Below are 17,015 nucleotides of genomic sequence, written 5' to 3'. Positions count from 1 at the left end.
AGTTATTATCAAATTTTCAAAATGAATCGTCGGCCGGACCGAAATGAACGTCCAGGATGGAACTCAACACGGATTTTAAAGCTGAGCTCCTAATTACATATATGCCCCCGCTTCCTCATCCTTCGTTCCTTTCGGTTCTCTTCCGGAGGCGCAGGGCGTGGTGGTGCTGCCCCAAATACGCATCTCCTGCCTCGATTCCACTCCTCTTCTTCTGCAAATCGAGGGTACCATGTCGCCTGCGTTGGCGATTTCTTCCTGTTTTAGGGTTTCTGCTTGCTTTCGTCGTCGGAATGCCGCGATTAACCGGTTCTGAGCTGTGGTTTCTGATTAGGGTTGGGGGGATCGGAGCGGGCAAGTTATGTATAGGGCTGGGAACGGGTCGAAGGTGGAGAACGGGCCCTTAGATCGGAAGAGGATCAACGATGTGCTCGACAAGCACCTGGAGAAGGCCTCGCCGTCAACCTCCAGGGGCTTGATTGGGAAGGACAAGGACAGGCTCACGGTGCCCCCTTCCGCCTCTGTGAAGCAGCCTGAGCACCGTTCCTTGTCCAAGAACAAGGCTTCGGATGGTAAAGTTTCCCTCTTTTTCTATTTTATTACTCCTTTTTCGGGATCATTTGCTGTTATATGTTTCTCCATGAAAGTGAATTTTGGTAAAATCCTCTTATTTGTAGAAATCTATTCTCTTTATCATTTTCTTTGTTTCTTTGCTAATTTGGTTAGGCTCTTGCATTTTTTACACTGAATATGCAATTCAAATAGACCTAGCAGCTCCAAATCATTTGAATATATAAGGATGCCCTTTTTTTCAAAAAGAACTATAACTTGCATCAAATATACCTCCTGGAGAAGCTGAGATACTGTATACCCCTAAAATTGTTATGGTATATTTTCAGAAATTATGCTAGCAAAGCATCATACAAAATTTTGTTTCATATGTTATAATAAGTGTATATTGAATCTTGTGGATTTTGTTTATTTTGCTTCTGGTAGTGATTATTATTCTTTGTTTTTTTTTGTTTGTGTGCCTTTTGTATAACCTTGTTCAATAACTGGTTATACAGAAGAGTCAGAAACAGATAGTGAAGAGTCTGACGTTAGTGGTTCTGATGGGGAAGACACCTCTTGGATTTCATGGTTCTGTAATCTAAGAGGGAATGAGTTTTTCTGTGAAGTTGATGATGAATACATTCAAGATGATTTCAACCTGTGTGGACTAAGCAGTCAAGTTCCTTATTATGATTATGCTCTTGATCTGATCTTGGATGTAGAGTCTTCCCACGGTAAGTGACTAAGGTGCTTATAGAATTTTGTGACTGAGTACTATTTACCTATCTGAATCACCAATTAATCAATACATTGTTGATGTTTCCTAGCTTTATGATCTTAACCATATTTTACGGTCTTTAATAGCCCTTCATAACCTCTCTAGATCCTTTTTTCAAAAAGAATGAAAAAAGTTTCCTTTTCTAGGTGAATTAAAATGCTTTTCTCTTTTATCATTGAGTTGCATTGCTCTGATGATAATGTTTCCCTATATGAGTGCTTTAAATATTCTCCCGCTTTATTTGTTTTTGTTGTCCATGGTTAAGCAAGTTTGCATGACATGGTTTGCATACGCTACCAGAGTGTATGAAGCAAAATAGGTCATCAACAGTGTAAACAAGCACAAGGAATATAATTTCTCTTTGAAATTTCTGAAAGTTGAGAGAGTTATTGATGTTTTCAGAGTAGCTAAGCTCACACTTAGTGAATAAATGTTTAATAACTTTTTACCATGATTACTGAAATAATTCATTCTATACAGTTTCAGTTTCTCAAATGTCATGTCAAACAACTGTTATATTTGGTATCCATAACATCTATGCACATAGCATCGGATAGCATATTGATGTGTACTTGCAGTGAGAGAATTACACCCTAAAAGTAATATCACATCACTTCAATTTTTTATTCCTATAACAGTATTATCATACTTTGTTATTCATTTCCTATGATTCTACAAGCCTATCCATAAAAAGTCTGTGTACGGGATATATAACCAGAACCATTCAAACTAGTACTTAGTAAATTGTGTTGCAAAGTAATATTCTACAGCTCTCTGTAAACCCACATAGATAGGGTCTTTGCCAACTTCTAACTTGTTATTTCTAGATGGTTTTGCCATGTACGGGATAGCACACTGAAGGTCATGTGCATGCATATTTTGTGTTATAAAGTAATGATCTCTTCCTGGATTTCAATATAAACAGGAGACACGTTCACTGAAGAACAAAATGAGTTAGTTGAATCAGCAGCAGAGATGCTTTATGGCTTGATACATGTTCGATATATATTAACTAGTAAAGGGATGGCTGCTATGGTAAGACCTTAATTGTCTTAGTAATTTTTAGTTTCATAATTGATTGGTCATGATATCGTTTGGTAACAATTTATCAATTTGTATAGCTAGAGAAATACAAGAACTATGATTTTGGAAGATGTCCTCGAGTTTACTGTTGTGGCCAACCTTGTCTTCCGGTCGGGCAATCAGATATTCCTCGATCAAGCACTGTGAAGATTTATTGCCCCAAATGCGAAGATATATACTATCCAAGATCAAAGTACCAAGGCAGTATCCTTTTTACCAGCTAATTACTTAATCCACTAGTTATGTTAAAATGGCATAACTAGTTGCATTAGTAACATAATATTTGCATTTCAACAACTTCTACATGTAGTTTAGTATTTGAGAAACAAATATATATTTTGCTACAGCACCTTCAATTTATCTTTTTGGTCTATGTATCTGTGTTCACTGACCTTGTTTAGATATCGATGGAGCTTACTTCGGGACAACATTCCCCCACCTGTTTTTGATGACATATGGGCACCTCAAGCCACAGAAGCCATCACAGCGGTACCTTCCGAGGGTGTTTGGCTTTAAACTTCGCAAACCATGAGGGAGGGATTTCTGAATGAAGCAAACATAGACCATTCTTAATGGCTGAGAAATATCAGCTAAATGCTAGGGTTGTCTCATGTAGGCATCATGTTGCTTATATCTGAGATCTCACTGAAACTATTGAACTGTATTATCCTGTGGTTGGTTTTTGTTTTTTTTTTCTATGCTTTAACTTGCAAAGTTTAGCCATTATATTGTCAAGCAGTATCTTGGCTCTATGGCACTGGCCATCCCCTAGTGTAATTTTGGAGATTTATGTTAAAAATCTAGAGGGTATTTTTTGTTTGGCCATTAAGAGGGTGTTTCATTCTCATTTGAAAGCTGAAATGAGCATGAAATGGGATAATGAAATATGAGGAGTGCTTAATTGTACTTTTGGCAGCTCGCCCGTTCTCCACTGATCTACCCGCGGCGATCATGGAGGCCTGGTGGAAGATGACCACCCAAGAGCACCTGCTTCTATCCTCACCAAGCTCGCTGTCAATTTCGTCCTTCCCTACCAATATGAGATTGCAAATAAGGAGGTTCGCTGTTCTGTCCCTTAGTGATGTATCTAAATCTCAGCTAAGGTTTCTATCTGCTATTCTGATGTTTGAATGCAGCTGCTTCTATTTGTCATTCAACTGATTTCAGCTTAGGATCCGAATGCCTATGAAGTCTTTTTTATTTTTTGAAAGAAAGAAAGGTGCCTGTTATTGTAAGATTATTGTTTAGGCTTGGGTGAAGTTATTTTGAAACATTTCTGATTACGATTGCATGCTATTTGGTGGTTGGTGGGATTCAATCACTTGATAAGAAATATAGAGAGCTTTAAGCAATAATTTAAATAGTTGGATTGCTGTATCGTAGGACAGTCAGAATTCATTGATGTTTTTCAAGTGGCTGAATCTTTAGAATTTTGAATAATACTATTTAAGATGCAATCAGGTTTTGCATTTATAAATGCCAGATCTGTCACGGATATTATAGCGGTCGAGGCTGTTCCTGTAGACCATATCGATCCATCCAAGTCTGGTTGAAAAGGGGCTTGCTGACTTCACCCAGAAGCTTAGCTCTGCGACGGCAGAGTTGGAGAAGGCTGAAGCACAGATTGGTGTCACAGTGCACTAAATGCTGCACTGGCTGGGTGATGTGATCCTCCTTGAACCCATTTTGAGTACAAAATGAAGATTCAGTAATTGTTCCTAGATTTTTTTTTTTTGTTTTTGTTGCAGTGATCTAAGTGTTTGAGTTTCGCCTGATTAATCTGAAAGGTAGGTGATTTTTTTTTTTCGTTTATCAGATAAATTTGAAACTTGACTTATGCAAACTCGATTTTTTTTATTTGTTCATCAGATAAATTTGAAACTCAACTTATGCATTTCAAAGACGGACCTTTAGAATTGTTTATAGTAGAATTTGAATTTTGATTCTCTGATTTACTTTCTGAGTGTTTTGTCACCATTCTTAGGATCATCATTATTCCTTTTGATATTGTTTTGAACACTGTACAATTATACTCGTGAGATATTTTTTTCATTGCATGATATTTAATTATGAATCATTGATATTTAAATAAATTTTATTTTATTTCATCAGGTTTAGTTAATTATATTTATCATTTTATTAGAGTATTTATTGATTATTTAAATATATATCTATATCATTTTAAATATATTTGTGAAAGTTTTTATTCAATAATTGTAATTTTGATTTTTTTTATAATGTTTGATTTCTTATTTATTCTTTGTATTATTTAATTTTCATTTTCTATTTATACATTTGAGTTATAATTTAAAATTCAATTTCATATGATCAGATTTTGATTTCTTAAAAAAAATGATAAATCCCAGTCAGTCTCATGGACTCAATCCCTGGGGTGGTCGGTCCGATCTCATGAAAGTTTTCCATCGACCATCAAGGTAAATCAGGAAGTGCATACGGCAGCCAATCTAGATATCCAGCATCCTTTGATTGCATTCCCCATTTGGAAGAAAATTGTTGTATACACGTCGTAGTTGGGGATCGAACAGCGGATCTCTAGGTCACAAGTCTCATGGACTCAATCCTTGGGGGTGGCCGGTTCGGTCCCACGGAAGTTTCCCACCTATCACCAAGGTAAATCGGGAAGTACATACGACGACCAATCCAGATACCCAGCATCCTTTGATTGCGTTCCCCATTTAAAGAAAAAATTCTGCAAATACGTCGTAGTTGGAGATCAAACCACGGATCCCTGGATCACAATCCAGATATTCTAATGTTGCACCATTGTCCCGGGGACAATGACAACTGAACAGGGACACCATGTACACATTATTAGTCAAACATTTGTCAAGAGAAATTACAGTATGTGTAGGGATAAAAGGCAAAGAAAAAAAAGAGAAAATTACAGGACTGTTTAGCAAGTCCGTGATCGTGAGTTTGACTGCTTCAAAAGTTGACGTGAATTTCCAGGTTCTGGTGTTTTTCCGTCTCCGGCCGGCGACGCTCGGTGACTATGTGGTGGTCCTGAGCTTGCTCTGAGAGCCTCGGATTTCGTCGGAGAATCGTATCCCCGCTCCCCGGCACTGCCTCCGAGCAGGGCTTGCCGTCGCCACCAGCGGCACGAAGCACAGGGCGAGACCGGCTACGCGGCTGCTGTGGTGCTTGGTCGTCGCTCGTCCCGGTGGCGACGGGTGCCATGGCAGCTCGGCGCAGCTCGCTCTCCCAGGATACGTTCCCGTCGACGCCCTCCTCGTCGGAAGCGGCTTTGCGCGCCGAGGCGACGCGTCGTTCGTCGAAGCCGAAGAGAAGAGGCGAGAGATCTTCCTCGTCAGGCGGCCGGGGAGGATGGAGGAAGCGAAGGAGGTGGACCTCCGGAGCTCGTGCTCGTCTCGGCGGTCATATTTGCCGAACAGGTTCAAGAGAAGGGATGGCCGCGGGGAGGAGGAGGAGGAGGAGGAAGGAGAAGCGGAACAGAGGGAGGGAAGGGGGTCCGGCGAGGAGGCGGCGAGGAGCGCTAGGAGGCGCTCGCGGAGGCAGGTGGCGCAGACGCCGACGGCGTTCTGGATGGGGTGGCCATTGCAAGCCATAATCTATTTGATTTCCCTTCAGCCTCCTTAAGAAGACTCTCCGTTCAACATGAAGCATGCCATCAAAAGTCATTTTTTTTACTTTTTAAAATAAAAATAGAAGGAAAAATAATATTAAAGAAAATTTGAATGTATAATTATCAAGCTAACCTGCCGTACTATTTAGTATTATTTCTCATTAGGTTCCCGGGACAATAGTGTCATAATAGGATATTTAAGTTGTCACCCAAGCATCTATATATGGTTCAATCCCAACTATAACGTATTTGTAGTAATTTTCCTTCAAATGAGGAGCACAATCAAAGGATGTTGGACGTTTAGGTTGATCGCTGTGTGCACTTCTCGATTTATCCTAGTGACCGATGGGAAACTTCTGTATGGCTGAATCAATCACCTTAGAGATAGTCAATGAGGCTAAATAGGATTTATCATTTTTTAATATTATTTCTTATTATAATACTTTTCAATATTATTATCCCTCATTTAATTTGGCACGTTCAAGATCGACTTTAAACATAAGTCATTAAGGCTTATACATAAGGTTTTCATTTTTATTGGAGTCCATTATTTTTAATATATTAAATATATTTTTATATAAAATTTTTTAAGAGAATGAAAAAGAATATAACTCACCTGATAAAAGATTTGCATTATGCTTTGGACTTTGCAAAGATCATTATGATTCTATTGAATAGAGCAATAAAGGACTCTTTTTTAACATTTTAAATTTACTTTTAATTATGTATGTAAATTTAAAGATGTAATATATTCCTCTTCAAATATCTCTCAATCTTAATCTTCTCTCGTTACTTTTTTCTTTCATCGGTGACGCTTTCTCCTCAGATCGATAAAAACATGAATTAAAAATTTTTTATCCATAAAATGCAAAATAAGACTCTTTGTACTTCTCTCGCTTGAGATTAGAGAAGAAAAATTACATCTAACTATATCACGATTTAGTTGGTGCTATTATGCTTCTTGTTTGATTAAATTTAAATGTTGATGGATTCGTCCATATTATATCCGATTAAAATGGAAGATTTTATTATTTTTGAGTAATAGTGAATTAAATATGACATTAAATTTAACTTTGTTTTAGATGTATTTATATAGATAAATTTTTTGATTTCCTCTTTATCTTCATTCTATCATTTTACAACTCTTCTAATTTAGATGATGAAAAATATGATTTATTTTTCATGGAAAATCATATTTTTCACCAAAATCATATAGTTAATTGTTATGGGATTAAAAGGATACGGACGAGGTTAACCAAGTCCTAACAGGTGATCGGGTCAATCGCACCCGAGGAGGCACGGGACACCTCATGTAACTCCTCCTCGCTCGCTCTTCTGAGGATGAACTGAAGTCCACTTCGGTTCGGTCGCGCCCCCTCCTCCTCGCGCGCCATGCTGGGGGACGAACCGAAGTCCACTTCGGTTCGGTCGCGCCCGCTCCTCCTCGTGCGCCATGCTGGGGGATGAACCGAAGTCCACTTCAGTTCGGTCGCGCCCCCTCCTCCTCGCGCGCCATGCTGGGGAACGAACCGAAGTCCACTTCGGTTCGGTCGCGCCCCCTCCTCCTCGTGCGCCATGCTGGGGGACGAACCGAAATCCACTTCGGTTCGGCTGTACCCCTTCTCTCACCCGCTAGTTCCCAAGGGCCACTCCTTCCATCATTTGTTATGATGATCCCACATGTCCTCTCACCTATTTCATCACGACACGTGTCTGAGGGGACTGCTCCTTTCTTGCAAGTCAACGAGGCCACGTGCTCACTGAACGGGTCATACCTCGGACCATACCTTTAGACATTCTCTAGGACACACTCATAACGTTGATGGAGCCCTCCGTGTCATGTCAAAGACATGACATTTCAAAATCTCCTTCCTTAAAAGGATTAGTGTTTCAGTGGAGAAAGGGACGCGCACACAAGCTCTCACATTTTTTCTCTTCTTCTTCCTTGGCAGTTCCTCATCTTCATCTAGACCCGACCACGGGCCGGGTCCAGCCCGGACCCGGCCCGGAACCGGACCGGGTCAAACCCGGACCCGACCCGTTGACCCGGTTAGCCGGGCCGAACCGTAACCGGCCCAGCAGGCTGCCGGGCCGGTTAAGGTTCAAGCTCTCTTGAACCGGCGGTTCAGCCGGTTAACCGGCGGTTTGAACCGCAAACAGTAACCATGATTTGAGTTTTTTTGGGTTTTTTTTATTTTTTTTAACAGGTTTTATATTTTTTAATGTGTGTTCAATAATTTGTATATAAAATATATTTAATTAAATTACAATTTAATATGTTGTTGCTAGAATCGAACCATGATATTCTGAGACACAAACACATGTACTCACCACTGTTCTACAACACCTTTTGTTTGTAAAAATAATATAATTATATATATACTATATTTATATATATTTAATTCAAATCCATTTTATGACGCCGTTGATGGGGAATGAACACAATTCTCACCGGTCTTGAAATATGCACCACTAAACTACATCGACTTTTCTCTCTTTTTTTTAATATTTCTTTTATATAAATTTTAAATTTTAAATTTTTTAATATAATAATCTCGAACCGTCGTGAACCGTCACGAACCGTGAACCGAACCGTGAACCGGCGGTTCCGAACCGTGAACCGTAACCGTCTTGGGCGGTTAAGGTTAAGGGTCGACCTGCCACGAACCGTCGAACCGGCGGTTCCGAACCGTCGAACCGGCGGTTCCGAACCGTGGTCGGGTCTATCTTCATCCACTAACTTAAGCATCGGAGTGGTCGCGCCGGGGAGGATCCCTGGCCTTCCATCTCACGTGCTCTTTCTTGCAGGCTCTCTATCCACCAGGGAGGCAGATTTTGGACGAGGTGCTGTAGAGTGAGCTAGCCGTCTCGTCCGAAGGCGCATCTCAACAGGAACATTAATGAAGAGATATTTACTTTCCACCAAAATCATTGAAAATCAATGCGCCTTCTTATCATTTTTTTAAATACGACGCGTGGTTTAAATTTTTTTTCAAATTTATTACGTCAGCCCGTTGATAGATCGTGGAATCAGAACACCTCAACGCGTCGAGGACGGCGACAACAGAGAAAGGACACAACTCAAGCAGCGACAGTGGCGCTGCCCCCATTCCTCTTTTATTCCCCCAACGTAAAGCAACACCCACAATTCACACACGCCACCATCTTTTTCTTTTTTTAATTTTTCTTTTTTTAAATTTTTAATAAATTATAATAAATACATTACTTTCATTACTAGTCATTACAAGGAGGAATTAATTAATAATTATGGTTCCAATATTAAACAATAGGGCATCTCCAACCGGCTCTATTTAATCACATAATTAATTCGGTTTAATTTTGTCGACCGGATTAACGCCACGTGGAGGTCACGGTCAGCACGTGCCCCTTCCATCCGAACCCCAGGCGGCCCGAGTCCTCGTCGAGGGTGAAACCCGGGTTCGGTCGAATCGCGCTGAGCCGGTTCTTGAGGGCGTCGACGACCGGCCGGCCCAGTTGGAGGGGCTCGAACCCCGCCATGCCCATCCGCGCGCGCCACTTGCCGAAGACCTCGCAGCGCTCCAGCCGGGCGGCGCCCTCCCTGGCGACCGCGTTCACCGCGCGGCGCGCGAGGGCGGCCTCGACGCGGGTGCGGTCTCCGCTGTCGCGGGCGGCGGTGGCGTCGAGGGATTGGAGGAGGGCGCCGTAGTGGGCGCACGCGGCGGCGAAGCGGCCGGCGAAGGCGGCGGTGTTGGTGTTGATCTCCTGCTCGACCAGCGTGACTACTCGCGGGCGGAGGGCGCGCACGCGGCGGAGGAGCTCGTCGCGGGGGTTGACGGGGGAGACGCTCTCGTCGGGGACGCGCGCGAGGGCGAAGGCCAGGTTGACGGCGAGGGTTTCGTCCGGCTCGCAGCCAAGCGAGGCGGCGTCGAGCTCGGCCGGGCGGCCGTGGATGATGCCGAAGCGGACGGCGAGGCCGTGGAGCTCGGCCAGCTTCTCGATGCGGTCGCCGACGGCCCGTAAGGTTCCGCCGGTGTCATTGCTGGAGAACGGGGAGGCAGGGTCGGCGACGGCGGTGATCCGGAGTGCTGGCGGACGGACGGCGGGAAGGAGGCGGTGGCGATCGGCGAGGGCGTGGAGGAGGGCGGCGTACTGGCCGCCGTGGCCGATGTCAAAGTCGAGGATGTGGATTTGGGAGCGATCCTTGGTGGTCTCTAAGATCCCCAAATTGGCAGCCATGAGGCCGAGCTTGAAGCAAGGGGAGACCTCGTAAAGCTTCTGTGAAGCCGCAAAGTGCTCTGCGCCGCAAACTTCAGCGATCGAGGAAGACACCGTCGGCGGCGCCGGATTCAAGCGGGCGAAAAGCACGGCAACCATCATCGCCGTGAGCCTTTGCTCTGCGTCGCCTTTGTAGCTCGCGGCGCGCTGCAGGACGGCGAGGATCCCAGTGGCCGTCTCGAGTTTCCCATCTGCGACGGCGGCGGCGGCGTCGAGGAGCATCTGCCGCAAGGAAGCCCCAGCAGGGGCAGCGGAGGACGAGGGAGGGGAGCTCGAGGCGGTGGAGGAGGAAGAGTTAGTAGGCGTCGGCGAGAGCTGGTTCGGCCCTGACACAGCCGCCAGCGGCGTCGGCGTCGGCGCCGGCGCCGGCGCAGCAACGAGCTGCCGCATCGCCTCGCTCCACTCGGCGGTGGTAACGGCCGACCCGGAAGCGCTGATCGGTTCCTCCTCGTCGTCGTCCGACAGAAGCCGCCGCTCCAGTTCCTGGAGCCCGTCGCGGAGCTCGGCGGAGGGCCTCGTCTCCGCCGACATCCCCGGTCGCCGAAGCATCCCAGAAGCCACCAAATTCGCGGAAGACAAAGACGCCGACGACCCCAAAACGGGATCTTGAAGCGCAGGCGTGGAGAGATGCGAAGTCCTCTGCTTCACCGAGCGAAGGAACATCGCCTGCTGCAGCTGCTTCTGCTGCTGCAGCTGCTGGAGCCTCTCCATCTCCGACACCGTCCGCTTGAGCAGCCCGCCGCCTCCGGCCCGCGGCAGCCAAACCCAACCTCCCGGCCGGGAAAACCAAATCTAGCACATGCTTCGACGCGGCAGAGAGCCGGAGAAGAAGGAAGAAGATCGCCGTCTGGCTCTGTAAAGAACAATAAAAGCGAGGGGAAGTATCTTGTCCTTTTGCCCGATTCATGCCACGATCAGCGATTAATTTAATTGGTCGATTCATTGGTGCGGCGTGGCTGGAGCCAGGCAGGCGATGAGGCATCGGCATCGAGTAGTTTGCCGACCCAAAGCCCGCGGGCGGAGATCTCGACGTCGTCCGCGACAGGGTTCGCCAGGCCCAGCCAATCCCGCCGCGCGGTCTCTTCGGTCGCCTGATTTGGCATGAATTAATTGAATTTAATTGTTTATTCATTCGCCATTAATTAATTGCCGAACCGGTTCATAATAATAATAATAAACCCGATAAATCGATGATGGAAAGCCGACCGGTTCGGTTCATTACAAATTATGCTTAGTGCATGGCCATTGACGGTGGAGATTGATCGGTATATCTCCAACAAGGCATCACGTCCGTCCGTATTATTGGAGGACCACTAACAACTTTATTGAGCAATCGACACATTTACTTTATCAATTATTGTGTTAGTCGAGCACTTTGCTTTCCTTTTCTTCTTCACAAGTTTATCATTTAGAAGTTTCTTTCTTTTTCAAATGCCCCCTTGATGTTTTAAAATCCTCGCGGTGCCTTTTAGAAGCCGCCTAGCCGAGTTGTTCTCTTCGATCTCAATCTCCGATCACTACTTAAGGGAATTTTTGAGTCAAATGCTATAGCGTTGTGATGTGGATCTTTCTTGAAGAATTGTCCAACAATTTTGATAGAAAGTTGAAGGGTGTGGTTCCCACAATAATATTAGTGGGAGGGCGACAATGAATGAGACTACTCCATGCAAAATTAGAAGAGATTTTTTATTATGTTTATTTATTTTTATTTTAATTTTTATCTTTAATAGGTGATTTGGGGTGATGCAAAAGTGTTGTGTGTTGAGTGATCCTAATTAAGCTTCATAAAGAATTAGGTGAGCTTTCTCCCTCCATGAAGAACACGTACGAGCGATATATGATCATAAAGTAATTAATTAACAAAAACAATAAGTAGTGAAGTCTTGGATTTAATCATGGGATGCTCTTTTAACTTTCTACCTATTTTAACCGCTTTTATTCCACTAGAGTTAGGGTTAGGATTAGGGTTAGGATTAGAGTCGTTTTTACTATTATTAGAAGTGTGGATGAACCTGCAAAAACCGGCAGCTTGACCATAACAATTACAATGAGCTTGTGGTTTGGTTGTGAATTACAGTCATGACAGCAGTGAGCATGTGGTTAGGTTACAAATTGTTTGCGGCCGTCATGATAGCTAATTGCTTGCGGCTTCCATGATTCATGTTCAAACTGTCGAGAGGTATATGAATTGTGGTCATCGTGGCACAAGCTTGTAGTGAGGTCGAAAATCACTCATTGTCGTTGCAACCACGAGCTCAAGTTAAGTCGCGAATCACTAGACCGTGATTCATGGCTAGGCCATCAAGAGCTCGTTCCTCGGCTGCTAATTGCGGCTGCCATGGTTGCTCATGGTCATTGCGGCCACAAGCTAGCAACTAGGCTAAGAATCACTCATGGCAAATTGGAACTTTCAAATCTCGACTATTTAGATTCTAATTGAAATTAATAACTTCAAATAGAGGTGATATAGAGAAGGGTTAAAACTTAAACATTCCCCGATTCTCCTATGTTTGTTTAACGGAAACCGTAATTAGCTTTGAGTTTGCCTATCCGCCCTTTAGGAGTAACCCTTCATCGATATGAAGAGAGATCTTTCATTTCACTCCTTTCTACAATTTTGCCTTGTGGGCCTGATTGACCCACTAAACGGGCCTGGGCATCTTGCCTGTGTCAGCCCATCAAAGACAAACTAAGTGAGTCGGTCGAATCAGCCATATGCCTAGCTTACTCGACCCAACTGACCTAACCTACTATCGATTTAATATGGCATAGACTAGACAATTGCTCAATTGTGAAAGGCTTATAAACGTATATCGATTTGAAGAAGTAGAAAGAAGGTTAATTATATTGCGGAGATGGATGATCATAATGAACTAAGGGGAGGATATAGTATCCGAGACAAAAGTCTATCTATAATTAATATCGAACGAACAAAAAGAATGAAAACAACAACAATAACAATAATAATAATAATAAATGATGCTAAATTTTGATTTTATTTTTTATTTTTTTGGGGAAAAAAAATCTATTAGTTTCCTTGCGAAGCCACTCCTTTATCATAAGTCTAGACAAAGTCAAATTGATTTATATGATGAGTCTCGATCATAACTTTTTTTAAATCTCTCCAAGGGACCATTCAAAACAAAGAACTTATCATCTTACTCGACTCATCGACCCAAAATTTACGGCTCTCCCAAATTTCTTGCTTCGGGTTTCTATTGTTTTCGCATTAAATTCACGGAAAGTTCATGTATTATGGTGTTAAGCTTGATGTTCAACTTAATAAAAATTTATTTATGTTCATTTAATATAGATAAGGTCAATTAAGTAAATAAATTTAAATAATTTATTAAATTAAATGAATAAATTTAAATATAATAATATTTATAATATTCTTTAATAAAATTCTTATCAAATTTGTAGATAGACAAATAAACATTTAAAATAAATCAATAAGTTTATAATAATAAGTTTAAAAGTATAACATTAAGTTGATCATTAACCTATCAAACAACTTAAATGATGATGATCAAAATATAAGTGATCTGAATGCAACAGAATCATCACCGTCTTTATAGTGATCCCGCGAAGAAGTAATGGACGTAGATATATACATTAACGTTCTACAAAATAACAGATAAATCTATCGAATAACAAGATAAAAATCAACCGTCACAAATTGGACATGCCAACTAAGTCTCAATGGAGATTTCTTTATTTGTTTGTTTGTCATGAGTGTGAACATCTAGTAGAGAAAATATTGAGCTCATTGTTTGTGTACAGTAGTATAGTTGAGTTTTCATGAATTGGTGCGTTTCATCGCATGTGATGCATGGCCCTAGCTAGTCTGACGGCGACGCCACGTCCGTATAGATAAATTATGAGCTACGGAAGCATAAATGCATGCATGAATATCTCTGCCCTCACTTTAAGGCTGTCGCATATATATATGTATGCTGGAATATGGATTCAAGTAACTACGCTACCAAAACCAGCAGAGAGAGAGAGAGAGAGAGACAGAGAGAGAGAGAGGAGAGAATGAATAACCCCCTTACTACTGTTACTGTTACCGTGCTATGAGGAGCCTATACTTTTGAAGGACTCAAAGAGAGGTGTGTATTTAGTTGGGTAAAAATCAAAATAGAGTCAATTTATTATTATTATAATAAAAAACATCTCATCCTATTTTGATTATCCAAATTATCTCTACTTATTTAACCAAGTGAAATATATAGAAATTACCTCCAACATAGTGTGGTGGTAAGAGATGGAGTATTTTTTCTAAACAATCAGAGTTCATAATTTACATAGTGTATGCATGTGACGTTTAAACAATTAGTAATATTGGAATATCACGTCGGGAAACATCTCACTTTTTGAATTTACTTGGTAGGTGAAATAAGTAGTCAGGCCGTCCATCTCAAAATTAATTGGTGTAAATTAGATAACTGATATAAAAAAAATATACATAAAAATTAAATAATTTATGTGCATTAATTAAGGTGTGTTATTGAACAATGTTTGTGTAAATTTGAGTTGAATATGAAGTTGCCTATGCACATGTTATAATAGTTGTGTATTGTATAATGGTTGAAAGTTGTAATAGTTATGATTCATAATTATGATTTTGACTAATGTTGACTTGAATTGGATAGATCATAACTATGGATATGTTGTAACAGTTATTATTATGGGTTAGTACTTCTACGTCAAGAAAATTAAGATTGATCTAATTGGCAACGATACGACGGAGGCAAGACCCAATCCCTGAGTTGACTAGCTCAAATTGGTGCCCAATCCCCCAACTAGCTTGGCTCAAGGCCCCGCACTCTAAACCCGAGCTCTTCTCTCAGTGACCGTCTGAGCTCTCTTCTCAGTGACCGCCCGAGCTCTCCTCTATAATTACAGTGGTCAATCCCTGACTCGACGATCATTTGGTTAACCGCTCGAGCTCCCCCTTCTAGCCCAATGGCTAATCTCCGACTTAGCCCCTGGTCAACGGACTCCACGACCCACTCAGCCCTCACTCGGTGCTCCAATGGCTTTGCTCCCGAATGAATCGATCGATGATCTTCTAGCTAGAGGTCGACCTCTTTGTCAGCTCAGCCTCTTCAAGTCCGCATTTCTACCCAAATCGCCGCAAGAAGGACATGTGCAATGATATAATATTTAATGGTAGCTCATCTACCTTATCAGTATAGCATGATTAACGCAATATGGTTCTATACCATACCGAGTACTACCCTTAACTACCGCAACAATGGGATATTCTCTTTACTGACAATGAGACATCTCCCCTACTCCATATAATGGTCTCGTTTGTTGTGGACGGAGGTACGCACACACACGCACGAGTACACACAATTAACACTTTCCTTCTCTAAACATTTCTGTTTATTCTTCTCCATCTTCAGTTCGCGGTCTGATTTGAACGTTAGAGCGGTTAAGCGGCCAGGGCACCCCTCTTAACCTCCGTTCTCACTCTCCTCTTTATAGTTTGACAGGAGCTAGCTCCACCGTCTGCGAGTCTTACATGACTTTATCACTTCATCATCCATAGGTGATATCAAGTAAGAACAATTATGAATCATAACTATTACAAATATTAAGACTAACGTCCTCGCAATTCAAATTTGTGTGGCCAACAAAATGAACATATGTTTGAACTTGAATAAATTCGTAGACGCGAGCTAGTCGATTGTTTTATCTGATTTCATACAATTGAATTAAATTTCAAAAAAAAAAAGGGAAAAAATTCCCCTAACCTACCTAAATGATGTAGGCAATTTCATCAAAATTTTCATGAAAATAAAAAAATTTGTCAAGGTCATTTGACAGTTTACAAACCCTAGCTTCCATGCTCATGGCAGGGCTACTCCTCCTCCCTGCCCTACACTATGAGATCATCAAACCCTAGCTACCTACCTACCGAACTCAAAGATTCTTCCTTCAATCTCCCCAACAACCTCTTCGTAACGAATTCCTCGTACTTCGATTCGTTTCCACATTTCCCATCTCCCATTTCTTCTCCTTCCTTCGAATTATTCATGCTTGCAAAGCCATACGTCAAACATCTGGTGTGCCCTGCTCTTGGATGCGGAGAGATCTCTCCTCCTCATGTAGAGTGTGTGGCCTAGTTAGGTCCGCAGCTATGAATCCAGTACGGCATAGAAATGGAAGAAGAAAGAGAAGAAGGAGTGATGACCTTGGCATTGGCGAAATGGGCGATTCCGGGAAGGATTTCCGCGGGAAGCATGATGGAGACTGAGGCGCCAGCCGGTCGACTCAAATTTGTTTCTTTGATAATCGAGCAGCTCGCCGTGAAGTTAATGGCTCCATGGCGCTCGGACCTTCCCCAATCCGCTCTCGCTTGCTGCAAACGTTGCTCGAAAAAGAAAGATTTTTTTTTGAATGTTCCTGAAATGTTCGAGGTAATGCCTGAATAGAATGATCCATCCATTTTACGTTGAGAAGATGATAATCGTTTCTTGTTTGTGTTCTTCTGTTCGTTGTTACAGCATGCAGGCAGGTGGCTCGACGTAATGCTTGCGAGGCAGCGTTAACAGATCAAATTGGGCGTACTTGTGTTTACTGTTCAGGATGGCGCCACTATTGAATGCAGAGAGTAGCTTTTGCTGATTGATGGTGCTGCTTCGCCTTGACGAGAGGTTGATTCGCGTACCAGATGGCACGTATAACCAGCTTTCTTGGATTCTACCCCCGTCGCGCCGCTCGATTTCTTCC

General features: G+C 42.5%; 1 protein-coding gene and 1 pseudogene across 1 annotated transcript; one reads left to right on the top strand and one right to left on the bottom strand.

Annotated features, from left to right (window-relative positions):
• The first annotated feature begins 133 nt into the window (after positions 1-133).
• On the top strand, positions 134-3,239 carry LOC141828998 (putative casein kinase II subunit beta-4). The gene is made up of 6 exons (XM_074716401.1): positions 134-224; positions 332-569; positions 1,065-1,283; positions 2,253-2,362; positions 2,449-2,614; positions 2,812-3,239. Exons 2-6 carry the CDS (start codon positions 359-361, stop codon positions 2,940-2,942), a joined length of 837 nt encoding a protein of 278 aa, XP_074572502.1. The 5' UTR covers positions 134-224; positions 332-358; the 3' UTR covers positions 2,943-3,239.
• A 5,958-nt stretch (positions 3,240-9,197) lies between these two features.
• Positions 9,198-11,374, bottom strand: LOC141829834 (scarecrow-like protein 8; annotated as a pseudogene).
• Positions 11,375-17,015: the final 5,641 nt, after the last annotated feature.

This window comes from Curcuma longa, chromosome 5 (genome assembly GCF_044706935.1).
Source record: "Curcuma longa cultivar G26 ecotype Majalengka, Jawa Barat chromosome 5, ITB_CL_G26_1.1, whole genome shotgun sequence".
Classification (NCBI taxonomy): Eukaryota; Viridiplantae; Streptophyta; class Magnoliopsida; order Zingiberales; family Zingiberaceae; genus Curcuma; species Curcuma longa.
Note: the sequence above shows the minus strand (reverse complement) of the source record. Positions and strands in the feature narration are given on the sequence as shown.